Below are 18,115 nucleotides of genomic sequence, written 5' to 3' on the forward strand. Positions count from 1 at the left end.
CATATGTCAGTCACAGAAGCTGGATTCTGAATATGTCCCTTTGAAGTTATTACAAAGGAATTCTTCTCCCGCCTCACTGTACCCTCTTAGGAATCAGATGTTGATTTATGTGTAATAAATAGATCTCTGTGCGCTTTTTGTCCCTTGCATCTTGCCAGGCCTCAGTGGATTTAAACTCTACTCTGAAAATTCCTAAAAGGTGGGTCTTTGTTGCTCACTGATGCTGATTACAAGACTTTAAGTCTCAACTAGTATGCAAAGGAGGGCTCTCCGAATTTCTCTGCCAGGGTCAGCAGAATCTTTGACTGAAACTCAACAATGTCAGCAAAATAAATTAAAAAAAAAAAAAAACAACCAAAAACAACCCAGCAAAACAACAGGATTAGGAACCTACCAATCTATCAACTTCAAAGTTAAAATTACTGCCTCTCTTGGAGAAAATAAATAAATAAAATAGGAATACAATTATCTGCTCCTCAAGTCTAGCACATCTGGTGTAAGACAATCACTTGCTAGCAGCAAAAACAGTTACACGGTCCCCTCATATCCATACTGGCAGCTCCTGCAAGCTTGTGATTTCTGAGCTATCTGTATTATACTGGAATTTCAGTTTCCAGACAGATCATCCCACATGGCCCCTCCCCCTCCTGGCTTGGCCGAGAACCCTCCATGTCCATCTGTGGTCTCTCATTGACTTGACAACATAAACCAGGAGTCTCTCCCCTGGAGCTCTTCTCTCTGCTCCTTGCACTCTTGGCACATGGCTGAGCCCAGGAGCTGTCTCGCTGTTGGAAGGGTGGGTGGGAAACAGACGGGGGGAGGGAAGGTCTACACAGAGACAGGAATGACAATGGACACGCGGTCGCTTTGTTCCTTCGTACAGAGCTCCCCTACACAATAACCAGAAAAGGCTTTTTTTTTTTTTTTATAAGATCTATGAATTGAATGTACTCCAGACCTAAAAAATACCAGAAGTACACCTGAATTAAACTATGAAAAAAAAAAAATTAACCCAAAAGCTAATGAAGATGGTCAAGTTATGCAGCCCAGCTTACAGCTTCCTGGGCAGAAAAAAACATCATGAATAGCAAATGATAAAAAACCTACAGAATGAATCAAAAAGTTCTTGGTTTATCCACTCTAACCAAAACAACTGCTCCCCAAAAGAAACCAAGAACCTTAGGAAGAGGTAGGCTCTCATTAAGCTGATGAACAATGCTGGCACAGAAATGAGTCCTAATAATCAGGTAGGATGGAAACCAGATGTCTGAAAACCAACAGAGAAATGAAACTGCAGGTCAGACTCCCAAGAGCAGGGGGCAGAGGTGGGAACAACTGCTGTAGCTGAAGTTTGATTGGTTTTCAAAGGAATATATAGGTAGTTGCTTATGACCTAAGATTAGACTTTGCAACACAAGAGAGCCTATCCTGTTCACATCAGGGAATAAGCACTGGATAAGCACTATCAAACAATATTTGTATGTACCTTGTGTCCTTTAGGTGCTTAGTAGACAAGGTATTCCTATACCTACTGCCCTCTTCTGTGTTAGCTTCTGAATATTCCTCTAAGTTGCTGGTTAATATTCCTAACACTTAGTGTACATAATCTATGCATCAAGTGGCATCAAGTGGCCCAGCAGCCAGTAAAGCAAGGATTAATGATTTACAGACTAAAGGAAAGAGATACGGGATGACTCCAAGACCTCCTAATCCATATTAAGCGTATCAAGTGAATCTTCAGGGCACCAAACTTAAATATGAATGACTTTCTTCCCTTGCGTCACAGCAGCAGCAGAAGCAAGATAAGAGGACTCCAGTGTTTACTGAAGGCTCAACAAATCGTTTTATGGGAAATAGGGATTTTGCCTGCATAAATACTGCAGGACTGCACTTGGACTTGAAATCTTAAATCTCTAAACTCTAAAGCCAAATCTACACCTGGCCGTGTCTGAAGGGTGTTTACTAATAGGGACAAGATATCCAAGTAAAACTGACTGACAAGAAAACACTGAAAGGATGTGACGGGAAGCAATGTCCACTCACTGCAGGCTAGATAACATGTTAGGCAGCTCCCCTTGAGCTCCCATACTTTCCAGCCTGTATTCCTCCCTCCCAGAGGAAGTTGGCAGAAGAATTGTGTGTGCCCAACAGAAATACAGCTTCCTGCAGGTCACTGTATTCTGTCAGTGCAAGTGGCATCACAGCAACAACAAGAGGTGAACCAGCTCTCATCTACCTCCTTTCTGAAATTCAGCTGCAAGCTCTCAGCCTCCTCAAGTGCTACTGCCTTATATTAATGATGCATTTTCAATTTATTTTATCCCTTTCAAAAGAAAGATGAATCCATTCACTTTTATCCAGTTGGAGACATGAATTCACAAACTGAAGAGTAACTAAGCAAAAAGAGGAGTCACTGTCTTGAATAAGCTTAGTGAGAACAGGCTACTGAGACATGGAGGAGTTGAAAACACTCAACATCTGCCAACAGTGGACTTGGGCGGAGTGCAAGCTTCTGACTCTCCCTCTTCACAGAAAAAAACCATGAAAGGTGATGCAGAAGGCCAGTAGTTTTGCAAGATTTATTTTGATCAAAATTTACAGCAAGACTGGAGATGCTGGTATGATGCAGCATCTTCTGAAGCCTTGCACTTTTGATTTATGCATGCAGAGTGCATAAGCTTGCTCACTGTGAGCTCATGCAACATCCATCTCTGCACATCTGTAACCTGTTAATATAATGGAATAAGGTTTGAGAGGTCTTAACACCCTTAGGTAAAGAAAAATTACTTATAACTAACTCTTATGTATTTATATGCCTGTTCCCTACATCCCACTCCAAGACTACTTTTCCTTTGGTGTGCAAGAATAGCTCATGAAAATATTCAAAGAAACTGTTCTGTTTTAAAAACAGAACAGAAGCTTTCAAAGGAGAACAGATTCCAAACATTTGATATTTTCCTGAATATTTGCTTACCACCCTTATTTTGTTAGGGGGAAAAAAAAAATACAATATACAAATACTAGGATGCAGCTACACACAAAGCCATCCAAATTTCACACTCCACAATCTGTAGATGATGATTTTTCCGGGCATCTGCAGCTTGGCACAGCAAGGAAGCCAAGCAGATTTGTTGCTGAAGCAGGCCATAAATTATTTAATAAGAAATATATTTAAGAATAACGCTCCCATCTCTCTCTCTCCCGCACAGCAGCTGCCGCTGTTGCCGTGTCTGCGCGAGCGGCTGCTGCTCCGGGATTGGCCGTCCCGGCACGTCGGTGCCATTGGCTGCACTTCCCGGCTGCGTCACCGCTCCAGTCCATGGCAAGATCTCAGAAATAGGTGTGTGCATGTTTATCAACCCCAGGCAAGCGAATGCCATCATGCTTCAGCTCAATCAGGGGAAAAACACTTGAGCAGAGAGAGTTAATTAAAAGGAGGTATTTGCAGAAGGCAGCCCTGCAATAACAATTACTACGGGGTGAGTCCTGTAGGCACTTAGGAGGTGAAGGGACTCAGCTCGCTGCAAATTACTGTAATCGTTCAGATTATGGAAATATTCATACTAGATCATAAATCTGTTATTCATCTTCAGGCAACTGGGCTGAGGATGATTATTTTTTCCCCCTCCCCCGTGGGGTATGTTCTGTAAATGAATTCAAATCCAACTTTCATCAGACAGCTCCCTCTCCCTTGCTTCTAATCGCTTTCTCATTACATGGTAGCTTTGAGACTTGACAACACAGACTCGCAGTGGCCTTGGTTACTGGTTTCATACATATTCAGATACATTGTGCCTCTGTAGAAATCAGGTTTGCTGCAGGAAGGTCCAATATTTATGCATTATTCTGGAAAGAAAGGTGTAATGGGTGTGTAAAATAGCTGCATTTCCAGAGGGAACAATTCAGGCCCTCATCCTTGTTAAGGCAGTCATGTATGTATGTAAACACAGGCAGACCAAAATGTATTCTAAGATAGTAACTGATGCTTTTTACCTTTGCTGCTCTGTCCACAAAACAAAACCAATACTCATACAGATATTTACTTGCTAAGAAGTACTTGTACCTTTCCTTCAGTACATATAATGCACAATTTAAACAGCACAGCCTTATCTTCATTGGCAGAAGCAATGAACACAGTTTGCCCCACTGCAGCTCCGTGTTCTCAGGTACAGCAGCATAGAACACCAGGCCCTGGCTGTGTACACCCGTGGGGGACCTGCAGGGTCAGTGCCACAGAACACTCTACGCTTGCTAAAAAGCCATATGTGTGGATCCAGTCCGGGAGCACTCACTTGTATTCATCATACACCTCCTGCTTGGGAAGGGAGGTCTCAGGGTGCTCTTCCAGGGTGTTCCGTATCCATGAGAAGGCGTGCATCTGCTGGGCACGGCTGGATGACATGGAGATCTGATCACTGGGAAAGAAGAAGCAGTGCTCATGAAGATTCTGTAGTTCCTCCTCAGTTACAAGACTTAATAACTGTCTGCCTACACAGGTGGAGACACACTAGAGACAACAAGGGCCAGCACCTCACACATTCAGCTATTTCTTGAGCCATGGGCAGCAGTTATCCCCTTTCATTCATGATTTAAGGAAGAGACTCCACACTCCAATTCTTGACTGACACACAGATATGAGTACACAGTGGCAGGCAAGGGTTCTACTTCCTCTAAGCTTTTGCCCACTTCGTTTGCCAGCTGCCCTTTGGAAACATCCAGCTTTCCCAGCAGATACTCAGAGTGCTTCCTATAGGCACTTGCCTGCCTATAACCATCCTATTGGGAACATATGCTAATTTTGTGATGCTGTGATCTGCAAGTTGGTTTTCTACACCTTCCTTTAGTCAAACAAATGTTACCAGAAATACCATTAGTTTATTCTTTCACCCCCCATGACATTTGTGTTGCTATTTTATCACTTCACACATAAACAGCGAAGGAACGATTACACTTGGGCTGTGAAACACTTTCTGTGATGACTCTTGCATTTTAGGAGATTTATATTTACAAGCTATTCATGCAATAAAGATTTTAAAGTTTAAAAAACCCACAACTAATCTTCAGGAAGAGTCCTTAATGTTTAATAAAGGCTGCTTCTGCTACCAGCCACATGATGTGAATGATTCCTCGGCAGTTCAGTGCCACAGGAAGTAAAGCCAGTTTTCAGTACTAGCTGATCGCATTTACACTCACACACATACCTTTTGTCTCCATTGTTGGGACCCGAAGGCAGCTGAAGGTAGAGGTAGAGTTTCTCTAGGTCTGTAAACTTCTCAACTTCTTGCTAGATAACAAAGGTGGTTTGGTTTGCAAAATACGGGGGGGGGGGGAGGAGAAGAAAAAGCAAACAATAAGAGTTGAGCTAAACAGCTAAAAACTGTCATCTGACAATGCATTCCTAAATAATACAATTTGAAACAAGAAAATATTAACTTAAGCGAAAGAATGTGACTGAGCACTCTGGGACTAGAAACATGATTTCCTATTTTAAATACACTTGTTACAATTACAAGATTCACATGCAACAAAAGCAGAATCTGGAAAAATGTCAACAACAGATCACTTCTACAACCAGACACAAAACATGGAAACTTTTTCTTCTCCAAGCACACATGAAGCACCTCTGAGCATCCAGCAGCACAACCAGCTGTGCTGTAACAACACAGGATGTCAGAGCCCTGATCCTGTGATCCACTATACATGTTAACAGTTAAGTGCCACAGACTTCAGCAAAGACATTTTAAAACCTATCTATTTACATATTGTATTTTTTTGTTTCCTTTGGGAATCAGTTTATGAACTCGTTACTGCAGACAAACCATTTTGTTACATGAATCTCAGTGATGCCAGACTCCTCCAGCTGAGGATCAGACACCAGAGGGAGTTTTACCTGGTGTTTGCAAACAGTGATTGCTACACACAAACTAGGTTTTGATCACCTGAAACCAGCTACATGGACTTAGAATATGGGGAAAATCAGTTGTGGTAATGTGCTCAGGCCTGCTCAGCAGCAGCAGTGCGAGTAAAACCATGCAACCAGGAGCAGAGGGGTTCTCCTTCAGGAAGATGTTGCAGAAGGAGTGCTTGAGGTGGGGCACCATCAGTACGGAGTCAGAGACTCACAGGATTCCCTTTTAAGTCAGAATGTAGCTTTTAGATTACTGTTAATTCTCTTTTTCTTTACTGGTGTCTTACTGCCAATGTAACCTTTTCCAAAAGGAAGAGAAGAGAGAGGGATCAAATGTAGTGAGGCCTGGTTGTTTACTTCAGCAATGAGCAGAATGAAGAGTGAGGAAATTAAAAACCTGAACTTCACTTCAAACTGGGGCTCCCTCCCCGACCCAGTCATGTCCAGATCTACCTCACTTCAGCTGGCACAGAACTGACAGCAGGACCAGAAAGAAATGAGCTCTGACTTCTCCTCCACTGATTTGCACTCAGTGCACAGGTCCCCTCCCTGTCCCCAGACTTTAGGCAAGGACCAGCAGGACATGCTGTCCAGGGAAGGGTCTGGGAGAGTCCAAGGGCTGGATAATCCCTGCCAGCTAAACCCACCACAGAACTGGGCCACCAACGATGGAGAGACATTCTCAGAGCCAAGACAAACACTTCCAGCAGCACACAGGTAACAGACACTGGATTTGTTGCTTTCATAAGCAGCAAACCACAACATTTGGTTGGATTTTTTTTCCTCTCACAAACTTCTGAAATTTGCTGACACTGACTTCTGTGTGGCTCTACAGCAGCTTACACAGCAGTGGTGCTCAGACCACCAAATATCCAGAGAGGTATTTTTTAATAATGGGTGCATTCTATCAAATTCTCTGTTCTTCCTTTCCTGCATGAATCACAGCATTTGAACCTGCGGGTTTTCCTTTAGCAAACCCATTACTGAAAATACCAATGTTCTTCAAAGAAGTTACAGCAAATTAACCATTTTTGAGGAGACTGAAATTTAACCACTACAAGAAAATTTGTACTTCTTTATTAGACAACCCCTCGTTCAAGGAATTTAGCTCTTTTTGTCTGAAATGGCAAAAGCCCAATCAGCACACCAAAGGACCCGGTTAGGGTGAGATTACCTTGCACAGTAAGCACTAATCCATGAGATAAAAGCATCCCATGCAAAACAAAAAACCCCTGATGACTCTGACACCAAAGCAGAAGACAAGCTCTCTCTTCCAAATCTAATGTGCTCGTGTGCAGCATAAAACGTGAAGTTTTAAAAGAAATATTAAACCTTTCATCAAAATACACTCAGTGCCCACTGCAGTTGAAGCAACTTCTGACACAGCAGGACGAAGGGGCTGCATGGAAGGGCCCTGTCTGAGCTGCTCTGCTACACAGGCCCTGCTTGTCAATCCCCCAAATTCAAGAAAAACAAAAAAACCAAAAAAACCCAACAACATATGGGTAAAGAAAAAATTTGACTGGGACTATGTTAGCAGAACCTTTTCCAAAGGATGCCAGTGAGCCAGCCACTCTCAACAGCAAGACTCCATCCCTACAACTGAGGCAGTTGAGGATTAGGGCTTCCTCACATCCTCAGCAGAGGCAGCTGGACAGTGATGTTATCTCACTGTTTGCACCCAAACTCACTCCTGTCCATGCACTTCCCTAGGCAGCACTTTTGGCACAACTCCTCCAGCTTCCAGCAGTGGCTGCAGGGAAGCCCTGGGAAGGCAGGACCTCCTCAGAGCAGGAGAGTTAACAGGAGTCACAGGCAGTTCACAGAGGTAAATCCTACCTGGGTGGTAATTAGATAAACCTAAGCTTATTAGATGAGACTGAATCTATTTAGAGAAAATCATCTTAAAACTGAAGAAGTGGCAGCGAAGAGATAGAGTGTGACAGTCAGTGCAAGTAGATTCAGGAAAGACTGCATTTTGTTTAGTTTAAAGATTTGTTAAACATTGTTTTGTTTAGTCTGTTTTCTCTAAATATTTCTAAAACCCTCAAAACCTGGTTTACAGTCTGAGTAAGTACAGTCTCTTTCTTCTTCAGTCTCAGCTGTCATTCACTAGTTGTCAGTGCTGAAGGTCTGGTGAATTCAGTAAAAATTGCAATTACTGTTACTGTGACTGTTCAAAGCATGAAAACTTTCAAATTTTTTAATGCAATCAGCATCACAGAATTTGGGGAGGTGGGGGAACATTTCAGCTGGCCTAGTAACTACTGACCAAGAAGAAAAAGATTCATTCATTCTCAGTTTTTCTTTGTGCTAATTTGGATACATATGGAAAGAAATAAAAAGAAACAGGAACACAAAATATACTATAAATTCCCACCCCCCAAATAGGTCAATAGTGTGGAAAAAATAGGTCATTAGAGTGGAAGAGAGTCACAGCATCAAAAGGAAGAATGTGATGCTGGCATCATCTTGGACAAATTCCCCTTTGTGCAGCCTGTTAAAGCTTATGCTACTGTTGTTCTAAAAACCATACAGCGACTAAAATGTCTGGGGAATCCTTTTCTGCTACTTAAAAGGATCTGAATAAAAACCCTGCTTGAAGTTTCTTGACCTTGATTGACTGGTTCTATCAAATCAGATGAAGACTGCCTAATTCTCCAAAGGCTATTTATAAATCATATTTCTTGAAGCTGCATTAGAGACATGCATAAGCATGTAAACTGCTTGCAGGACTGAGGTGGGAAGCCAGCACGAAGCATTGCCTCTGGTATTCCTGCTCTTCACTCATTGCCTTTATCTTCTGTAACCAGAACCATAGAAAACAAAGGAAGATACAATGAAGATGGGGAGCAAGCAGTGTTCATACTTATTTTCATCACTTGGCTTCAATTTAGCCAAAAATCTATCAAGTACTCAAAATATTTGAGTGAACTTACGTTGTGAGGCAGAAAAACTAAGGACAAAGAATTAGGAACCTCAAGTCACAGCTATGTAAAGACTTTCAGTAACATATAAGGGAGCAGAAATCTCTGATATTTCTGTTTTGACAGTTACCAAATATAGACAGTTCACTACAGAAATGCACAAAATAAGTAGCAAACAAATTAAAGCAGAGATCAGTGGCCACAGAGATCTGCTCCAAATGGATCTGTCCTTTTGCTGCCTAAGACAGACACAGAACGAGATTCTCATAGAAACAGATACAACTTTTTCAAGCATTTTGATTAAGCAAATAAACAGCTGTGATATAAACCAAGATGGCCAAAATGTTGTGGGGTTGGGTAGTTTTTAAACAAAAATAGCAGGTTTTGATATCTGGTTCCACTCTGGGAGACACTGACTAAACACTGCAAAATTTTCACAGCGCAAAGATCTGTTCAACACAGAGTGTGGTTAAAGACTTAATCTGTTTTATAGGAACCATGAGTTTATTCATGTTTCTGCTTGAACCGGAGAACCTAGAGATTTGAACACAGTCCCCAGAATCACAAATCTTTCAGGTTTCCTGACTTTGGTGGATTGGTTCTCTCTGCTCATCTACTGTCAGGTCACAACCGTTAGTCAAATTGAATCCTAAAGTTGCCAATAGGGATTGCCATAGGAATACTCCAGGGTATGTGCTTTTTCTGGATTGTTTATAGAAGAAAATACCTAGTCAGGCCAACCTTTAAATAAGATAGAGGAAGAATATCCTAATGAACAATCAGAAGAGCTGCAACTTCTGTAATGTATACAGTGCAAACGTCATTCAAATTTGAACTGTTTCCAATTTCCACAATGAAAGCAGAATTACAGGTTATTTCTGTCCTCCAGTTCTGATGAAGGGGGGCTGAAGGCCAGGGGCACTCTGCAAGCTTTGTGCAAGACTACTAGTTTAGAGAGCATGGACTGCTCTTAATATTTCTTTCCATATTTTGAGTATTTATAGATAACTATACTCTAATCAAAATAAAAAAGGCTGTGCCAATGGCAATGTAACCTGTACCAACTGGCAGAATGGCCCTAAAACTTGTCATACTTCAGCAGAGCAAACATCTATTATTTAACAACCAGAACTAAAAATAGCAAAGCAGTCAAGCAATCATCTCTCCACTTTATGAATAGAGAAATAAGAAGCAAAGCTTAAGTAAGTTGCTCAAGGTCAGATGGTTTGTTGGAAATATCATCAAGACAGATATATAATAATATAGTAATACTGGAAACAGAACCTATTATTCTAGAAAGCAGCTAATAAATACATTTGATGTGCTTTATCTGAACAGAAGCAGGAGCATATTTCAGGGGCTAAACATTCCAAACAAGCCCTAAAAGCACATGGCAGCTTTGTTGTGACAGTGGCCAAGCACAGCTGCCAAAGCTTCACAGAGCTTCTGCCTGTCTCCTGTAGGGCCCAACAGACAAGTGGCACCTCCCCTGCTGCAGGACTGACATCCTCTCACACCTCACACACTGCTGCTGCTCCAGACATCAGCAGCTCTGGTTTTCATGGCCATTGATCCATCATTCTCACCAGCACTGACCTCTTCTCAGAGGATTAAGGAAAGAAACCTTGACTGTCTTGCTGAGTGATTATATGGAGGACACCATTTTAAAAATCAGGTTCAAAAGTTCATTTAGCATGTGGCTACAAATATAACAAGCGAAGTCATAAGAGAATCTACTGCTAGACATGTTTACTACAGTTAAAAAGATGTTATAATGAATTTTTAATGACTGTTTACACCACAATTCTTGCTAATTATCTTTTTTTGGATTGCACAGTATACAACGATTTTCTTATGATCTTCCAGAAAATGACAATGTGTCAGAATGCAAGTGGTGCAGTATCACATGGAAGAGGCAGATAACTCTGGACTCTTGCATGAGCAATTGCAGCCCCAGTGCCCTTACAGTGGCTGCTTTCCACAGTCCTCTGCTACTGCAGACCTCCACAACAGACTACTGCCATCACCTCCTCTGCTTCTTCTTCCCATTTCTCTCTTTCTCACTGAACTGTGTTGAACTAGGCAGCCCTAAACATTTTTGTGTGGCTCTGCATGCTGTGGCTGTGACTGGTGCTACCAAACGAGTCATTCAGAGCTATAAAGCCACGGCCTTTTAGTTTAATGTGCTCTCAGATTCTGCCTTGCAGCTCACAGCTTTCCAACAGCACATAAAAACACAGAACCCATTTTGCCACAATTCAGCTTAATTTTGATTTATTTCCTCAAACTATTCTGATCTTGGATTTTTCTTTTTGAAACTACCTGAACAGCATTAAATCTACCTTTGCTAACCTAGAGTGGCTTTTCCACTGTTGACACGACTCCTCTGAACTCATCAGCAGGACAGACAAGGAGGCATCTGGAACAAAAAATTAGACCATCAGGACACTGCTGCTCTGTTCCAGGTCAAGCCATGGAGACTGCTTTGCATCCAAGACTTCTTTGTCAATCCAGTGGGTGAGACCTGACCTTCGTACAAACTGATAATCCCTACCTCAGTACACAAAGTCCACCAATCTGCAGAATTTAATGCAAAAATAGTACTAGTTTAATTCAATTTTCTTAAAATGGATTTCCAAAAGCAGATGACTGGTTAACCTCCTACTTCTTTACTCCCCTCTCCAATGATACTTCGAAACACCTACCCCAACTCTCATTTTTTCGCCACAGAAATATCTGGTGTTAAGAGTTTTGCAAGTGCAATTTTGCAATTTGCCCTTTTGCCACTGAAGACTCACATACAAACAGTGAAGACCTTAACACACTTGCTTTGTATCCACAAACATCAATGAGGAATAAAGTGGACAAAAATGTCATTTTGCATTGCTATTTCAGTTGGGTGCATCCAAGAACATTTAAAAAGAGGTAAAATGGGGTCCCGAGTTTTTTTGCAATACAACACAGCTTTAAGCCTCATACAACAAATTAAGATATTTGAAGGCAAGAGAATCCAGTGCCATTTGAATTAGCCTTTGATAATGTGACTTTAAGGAGTACCCTTAGTCAGCTCAGCCATACAGCTGGACAGATTCTATTTGATAGAGTCCAGATGGTTGTCTATGTCATCCTTTTATCTTACCCACTGCTACTTCTGGATGAAATGCTGAAGGTAGAAAGTCGAGATAAGCACTCCCAGTTTTAAGATTTATGAACTCAAGACTCTGATTTAAAGAAACTCCCAACCTGCTCACTATTAAAAACAAACAAAACCTCTTTCTGAGTTAGTGCTCCCCAGAAATAATCTCTTATCGCTGCCTAGATCTTGTTATTTTAATGCACAAAGGAAGACAATGTTTTTGCATTTCAAAGGCTTTTCCCTCTTCAAAAAATGATCTCTCTGTCCTAAGCAGTACAGCAGAGCTAACAGGACCTGTAGTGCTGCACATTTCTGGGAAGGTATGCAACTTTTGAGGTTAGCAAGACTTTAAAGAAAACCAAAACCAAACCGACCAAAAATCTGATGATTTTCACAGACCAGGAAAAAAACGTGACATTCGTCTGCCAGGTTTTGTGCAAATATGCACTTCAATCTAGTTCCTTCCTTAAAATGTAATGCCAGCCATGAATTAGCTGTTCCAAGGAAACGACAATAAAAGCAATTATCATTGTCATTAAAGGTCTAAAGAGCAGTGGAACTTGAAGGCACAATAAGCTTCTTGCATAGTCTGATCTGGGCAATACATAATCCTCCATTTAATAAAATCATGCTTACAAAAACACTCAGTCACCCTTCCGTGCCACACCACCTATACTGACAGTTCTACAAAGGGCAATCACAGCCACTTGCTGCTGGAAACAGGAGGTCAATATTCCATGGAAAACAAACATCAAACCCACATCGTGTATTTTTTTTTGCAATGGCAACTAACTGTGATTGCATTTAGTGTCAGTACCTGAAAGCACTGCTAAGGAAAGGCTTCATAATAGCTGTTAGTCTCTAGAGCCACCTATTTTAGTCTTTGCAGTTTATTAAATATTGAAAACCATTCTGGAGTTGTACTTACCAAAATGCAGTCCACTTTAGATTGTACAGTTTTGCTAGATGTGAGGGAAGAGAGAGAGAGAAAAGAAATATTGAATTAATCTAAACAGCAATGACAAAGCCATTACATATTAGAATCTCTATCACTGTACTACAGGCTTTATGTCTTACAGTTAAATACCCTTCTAGTTTATGGAATAATACTCATCCAGCTATTTTTATGTTGAAAGTCACCCAAACTTAACTGCTTGTTAAAATTCTTGCTGTTTTGTTCTTTTCTATAAGAACTGTATTTTTTAATGAAATATCATTGCAACTGGGAGCTATCACCCAAGCTGTAATGCAGCCAGGATTGATGTCACTACTTCTATTGTAAGCTCTTCAACAATTCAGATGCATTTGACTTGTTTACCTGTAAACACAATTAACATCCCCTTCTCCCCATGCTTCAGTAAATCCCACCATTTCAAGGCATTTATTTCTAGCTTTCCAAAGAGCTGCTACAAAGCAGAGAACTGTTATTCTACCAGCAACTTTGGAGTTTTCCAAGTTAGTCTCTCTACCTCCCAGCTGGCTTATTAAGATGACATTGGGTGGGGACTGAACTGAAGTATGTCAGAAACGACCCCGGCGTATGCGCCAAGGCCAGCAAACCGTATGGAATTTATTAGACTTCATATAAACACACTCATAAGCAGCTTTCGTGTTTCTTAAGGGTGCTGTACTTCACATGCCTGGTCTGACTGCATCAGTTGAAGGCATTTTATCTCTGCTCTCAAGAGGAACAGAAGCTTTCACACCCAGAAAGCCCCTGTCTTTACTGCTGGACACCTACTGAACAAGCACCAAAAAAACGCTGTTTTGAGTTCAGAGAGTAATTCTTTTCCCCACAGAATAAAACATAATTCAATATCCTATTAACACAACAAAATATCTCACTGGTAGTTATTTTACTTTTGTACAGGTGCCACCACAAACAAAGCTAAACCCAGCCAGTCATCTGATGGATGTATTAAAACCATAAGTAAGAAACAAACTAAACAAATGGCTCTAATGTCTGGTGGTGACTGGAACCAGCACCTACAACTGCATCACATGCTCAAAGGAGGCAGAGGTTTGGTTGCCCTGCTCATTACACCACTTCATTCTGATACTAGACAGCCTCAAAATCTGTCTTGTAAAGGCTGCTAATACTGATGCCCCTTCCCATACAAGAACTGCTCATGCTGTAGTGACAGAATACAACAAAATATTTGACGAGTCCACTGAGGAGATACATAAGCAGAAATCTGCTTCAGCTGACTTCATGTAGGGGAAGCCAACGGATGGGTAGACACTCAGGAACACCAAGGAGACATTAAAGCAGGACTACTGGGGATCTGTAAGAACAAGGAATGCTAAGGATGGTAAAATGGGAGCTTTCCTTGCCTTGGGAAAGATGTTTACATATACTGTAGCATCTGAAGAAGGGAATTTAAATGTCATCTCACCCATCAAAAACCACCATCTTACCAGAAAAGTCAAAGGACACCAAGCATGGAAACCTGCTGCTGCTGCTGCTGAACACTGTCACTGTGTCTGACCCAAAGCTGAGCCAAGTTTGCTGACACAGCTGCTCCAGCAGCACTTCTCTACCCTGGACTCCACCTCACCCACTGCCTCTGACTCCTGCAAGGTCTCACAATCCCTGTGCTGCTACAGATCCACAGCCTCTCCTACAAAGCATTAGGCAACAGGAATCAGGCATATATGCCAATTTTTGTACATAAACCTTTTCTGTGGCTTCACATGACAGCTTATGCAGAAAAGGAGCATGGAGTGTAAGGGAATGCAGGGTACTGACATAACAAACTTAGTCCAAATACAGCCTCTGCTCTACAGACTTGCAGACAACATCATGTTCTGGGCTTTTCAGGAGAGCACATTCCAGCCAGCTCGGCTTCTGTCCTGTTATAGGTTCTGCCAAACAGAGCATCAACACACCCAACTGCATTAACATTTTCTTCTTGCAAAGAGAAAGAGGCAAGTTGCCAGGAGGCAGCTGGGTAGGAGATCCCTAGAGCTGTCCTTTTATCTCCAAATATCAGTCTGAGTCAGGAAATGTAAACTCTCAAATTTAGTTCAGGCTCTTCCCACTGTGACCTCTGCTCCTACAGCCCCGATCAACAGCGTCAAGGAGCCGCAGCAGAGGAGCAAGAATAAGGCCAGTAAATGCAGCTTTGCTATGTTTCCTTTTCGCCAACTGGTGGCACAAAAAGGACAGTCAAGTTCATGTCCTCCAATCTGCAAGCAGATGTTGTGACATTTTAAAAGGCAAAGGTCCCACGGCTTCAGCAGGGATAAGCATGATCTCTATTTAAACAGCAATTGTTTTTCATCTCCTGCCCCACGCTCCAAGAACACTGGGAGGACACCATTAAAATTTGTTAGTGGTAAACTGAGGCTTCTTTCTTCCAAACCAGAGCACAGGTTAATGTGCTCTAATTCTAGAAAGCCTGTGCCTAATGACAGAAATGCTTCTTGTTTCCCTTCCAGTGAAGGTGATGCACATCAAAGTCAAGCAATGACAACCCTGAAGAACGAGCCCTTTGACCAGGAAGCTACTGGGACAGTGACCTCCTCGTGGTCCTGAGCACTGCACAGAAATGCTCCATCTGGTGACACTGCAGAACACATCTCCATCGTATCAGGAGGTAAAAGGACAGGTGGCAAAGGGACAGTCATCCCAGTTACACCAGCCACCTGTGTTTACTTCATCCCCACTTCTTCCTTCACTAACAGGACAGATATGCTTTGAAAGCTGAAGTTTCATTTACCAACAAATGAGTCTGCTTCTGTCTCTGTTAAATTCATCCCTTATCTAATTACTACTGCAATTACAGTCCCTGCAACCAGCAATCCCAACAACAAGGCAGAATCAGGCCCTACACAGAGCCACTTCTAACATCTGGAGGCCACTACCCACACACTTTGCTACAAGTCCAGGAATAGCTAGTACTCTCTCTCCAGGAGAGCAGCAGGAATGACAGATGTTCTTTCTAATGAAAATAACCATTTGAATCTATTACAGACCTGAGCCCATTGGAAACTAAACTCAGAAATTGAACCTTAAGCCCTCAGCCAGAACTGTTTCTCCTAGAGAGCTGCTCCTGGGAGCTCACTGTGACTCACCCCCACCCAGAATCACAGCTCTTCATGCTGACAGTCTCCCTGAAGTGAAACTAGTTCATTTACTTGATCCAAAACTTAATTCAGGTTACTCCAAGCAGTTTCATCCAGGACAAGACTTCTGATTCTGGGAGCAGCTATCTCTTATGAGCAATAACAAAGGTGGCTGCTTTTACAGCTGCCTTGGATTTACCAGCTTGAGCCCAATGACCCAACAAAAGAACCTTAGAGTATAAAATTTTTTATCAAAACTTTGCCTCCCTCCAAAAAACCCCCCCAAAAATTAATGACACTATCACAACCAACAATGAGATGTTTGCTCAGGGGGTACCACTGTACTGACTGTTTCAAAGGTCAGTCTCTCAGTCACAGAGTAACCCAAGAGCCTGTTGCACTGTCTACAGCGATGCTCCTCAAAATGCCAGCACTGCTCCAAACACCACCAATCTGGATCAATTTGGTCACCTACCAACAGCCACTCAAAAACATGAGCCCAGCTTCTACTAATGAGTAAAACAGCAGAGAAAAGAAGGTTTCTCAGTCTGTGTTTGGAGAAGCAGCACAGGGCTGCAGAAGCCGCTGTATTTGGAGACCCTTGATCCTACAAACTGCCCAGAAAACACGTGTTGGCTGCTTTGGGTCTGCAGCAAAAAGCCTTATGGGAGAGCCTCCATCTTAACAGCCTCAGCTTTTGACTTAACCTTTAGGGGCAAGATGTTTGAGAGATTTTTGAAGGTAACTTTCGAAGGCTGTAGCAATTAAAGCTCCGAAATGCTGAAGCCACGTTGACAAACTCCTGGAACTATCTTCAAGAGAATGAAAAGGGGAGAAATCAGACTATTTCCTCAAACTGCCCTTCTATCTTATGCCAAAGTATGCATTTCTGTTTTCCCTGACCTATTTACGTATTTCTGCTCAGAGAAAACCCATTTTTAACAGCCCCAACTTGGCATGGGCAGAATGAGGAGTGTGTTCTCTCCCCAGGTGAGCAGCTGGGCTTACTTTACACTGAGGGAGAGGCAGAAGGGGAAAAAAGCAGGAGGAAAAGGTAAAAAGATGCAACTTTTTTTCCGAGTGGCATAAAACCAGATGCTGCCAACCTTCCTCTAATCAAGCAATACTCTACTTTCAGCAATAGGTAGCTGAACTGCACCGGGAATATCGTATTACAAGAGGTGGCAGAATTCAGTTGCTCTGAGCACATCAAGTACTTCCTTTAATGCTGCAAATAGTAGAAGCCATATAACCACAAGGGATAAGAGAAGCCTTATGTCTGTGAGACCAGAAAGAGGGAGGTTTTTGAGAAGAGTAAAAGAAAGCCCTCAAATTTATTAGCTACTGCCTACTTAACTCTGAGCCTTCTCAAAGCCTGCACAGCACTGAAACTAAACCCTAAGCTTTCCAGGTGAGAGCATTCAGTCCCTGTGAAAGGCAGCAGCGTCACAAACACTGTGGGACCACCCACATGTGCACAGTGAACACACATGAACACCCACCCCTGCAGTCACAGCTCCTGTCCTGGGACACACTGTGCAGCAGAGGATGCTGGAAAGGGGGCTCCCAGGTTGAGTCCCTGGCAGAAGTGGGACAGCAGCACTTCCAGGACACTGTGGTTCTGCAGGGGAGATGTCCCAGCCACAGAAGTTACACAGGGTATGGCTCTCAAGTGGACTCATTCTTCCAATGGAGGAAGATGTCAACAACAGCAACAGATCCAGTTCAGCCAAACTCAGTGGACAAGTGGAGCCACAATTTATTGTGCCAAATACAGTAATGGTTTGACTCAGTGGTCAAACGTGGGAAGCCCAGAGTGATTTTTTTTTCATTAAAAGTTTGGTGCCATCAAGGAAATTGCCACAGATACTCTGTATCCCTTTCATCTCAAGACTGTAAGTATTTGCCTAAAGTGGAACACCCTCCCAAAACCAGCCTCTGTAGCTGTGTTTTATGTGCTTGGCACATTTTGGGCAGCCTGGAGAAAACATTATTTCTGCCAAACCATAATGCAATTGATGAAAAGGAACCACTTTCCATCACTGCCAATAGCTGTGCCGCACATCATGAAGGCAG

The 18,115-nt window shown here is 42.3% G+C and overlaps 1 protein-coding gene across 2 annotated transcripts in view; it reads right to left on the reverse strand.

The window, feature by feature from the left end:
• The window catches only part of RFX7 (regulatory factor X7), a 49,889-nt gene that overhangs the window by 14,702 nt on the left and 17,072 nt on the right, over positions 1 to 18,115 (reverse strand). Inside the window, exons 2-4 of one of the 2 annotated variants that reach the window (XM_032700204.1) lie at positions 12,900 to 12,933; positions 5,202 to 5,284; positions 4,293 to 4,415 (exon numbers count right to left, since the gene is read on the reverse strand). In XM_032700204.1, the coding sequence (XP_032556095.1) occupies positions 4,293 to 4,402 (110 nt within the window). In that variant the 5' untranslated portion in view covers positions 4,403 to 4,415; positions 5,202 to 5,284; positions 12,900 to 12,933. Of the gene's footprint in view, positions 1 to 4,292; positions 4,416 to 5,201; positions 5,285 to 11,177; positions 11,212 to 12,899; positions 12,934 to 18,115 lie in introns of those variants that run through there. The other variant, XM_032700205.1, reaches the window with a different exon arrangement.

Source organism: Chiroxiphia lanceolata, chromosome 12 (genome assembly GCF_009829145.1).
Source record: "Chiroxiphia lanceolata isolate bChiLan1 chromosome 12, bChiLan1.pri, whole genome shotgun sequence".
Classification (NCBI taxonomy): Eukaryota; Metazoa; Chordata; class Aves; order Passeriformes; family Pipridae; genus Chiroxiphia; species Chiroxiphia lanceolata.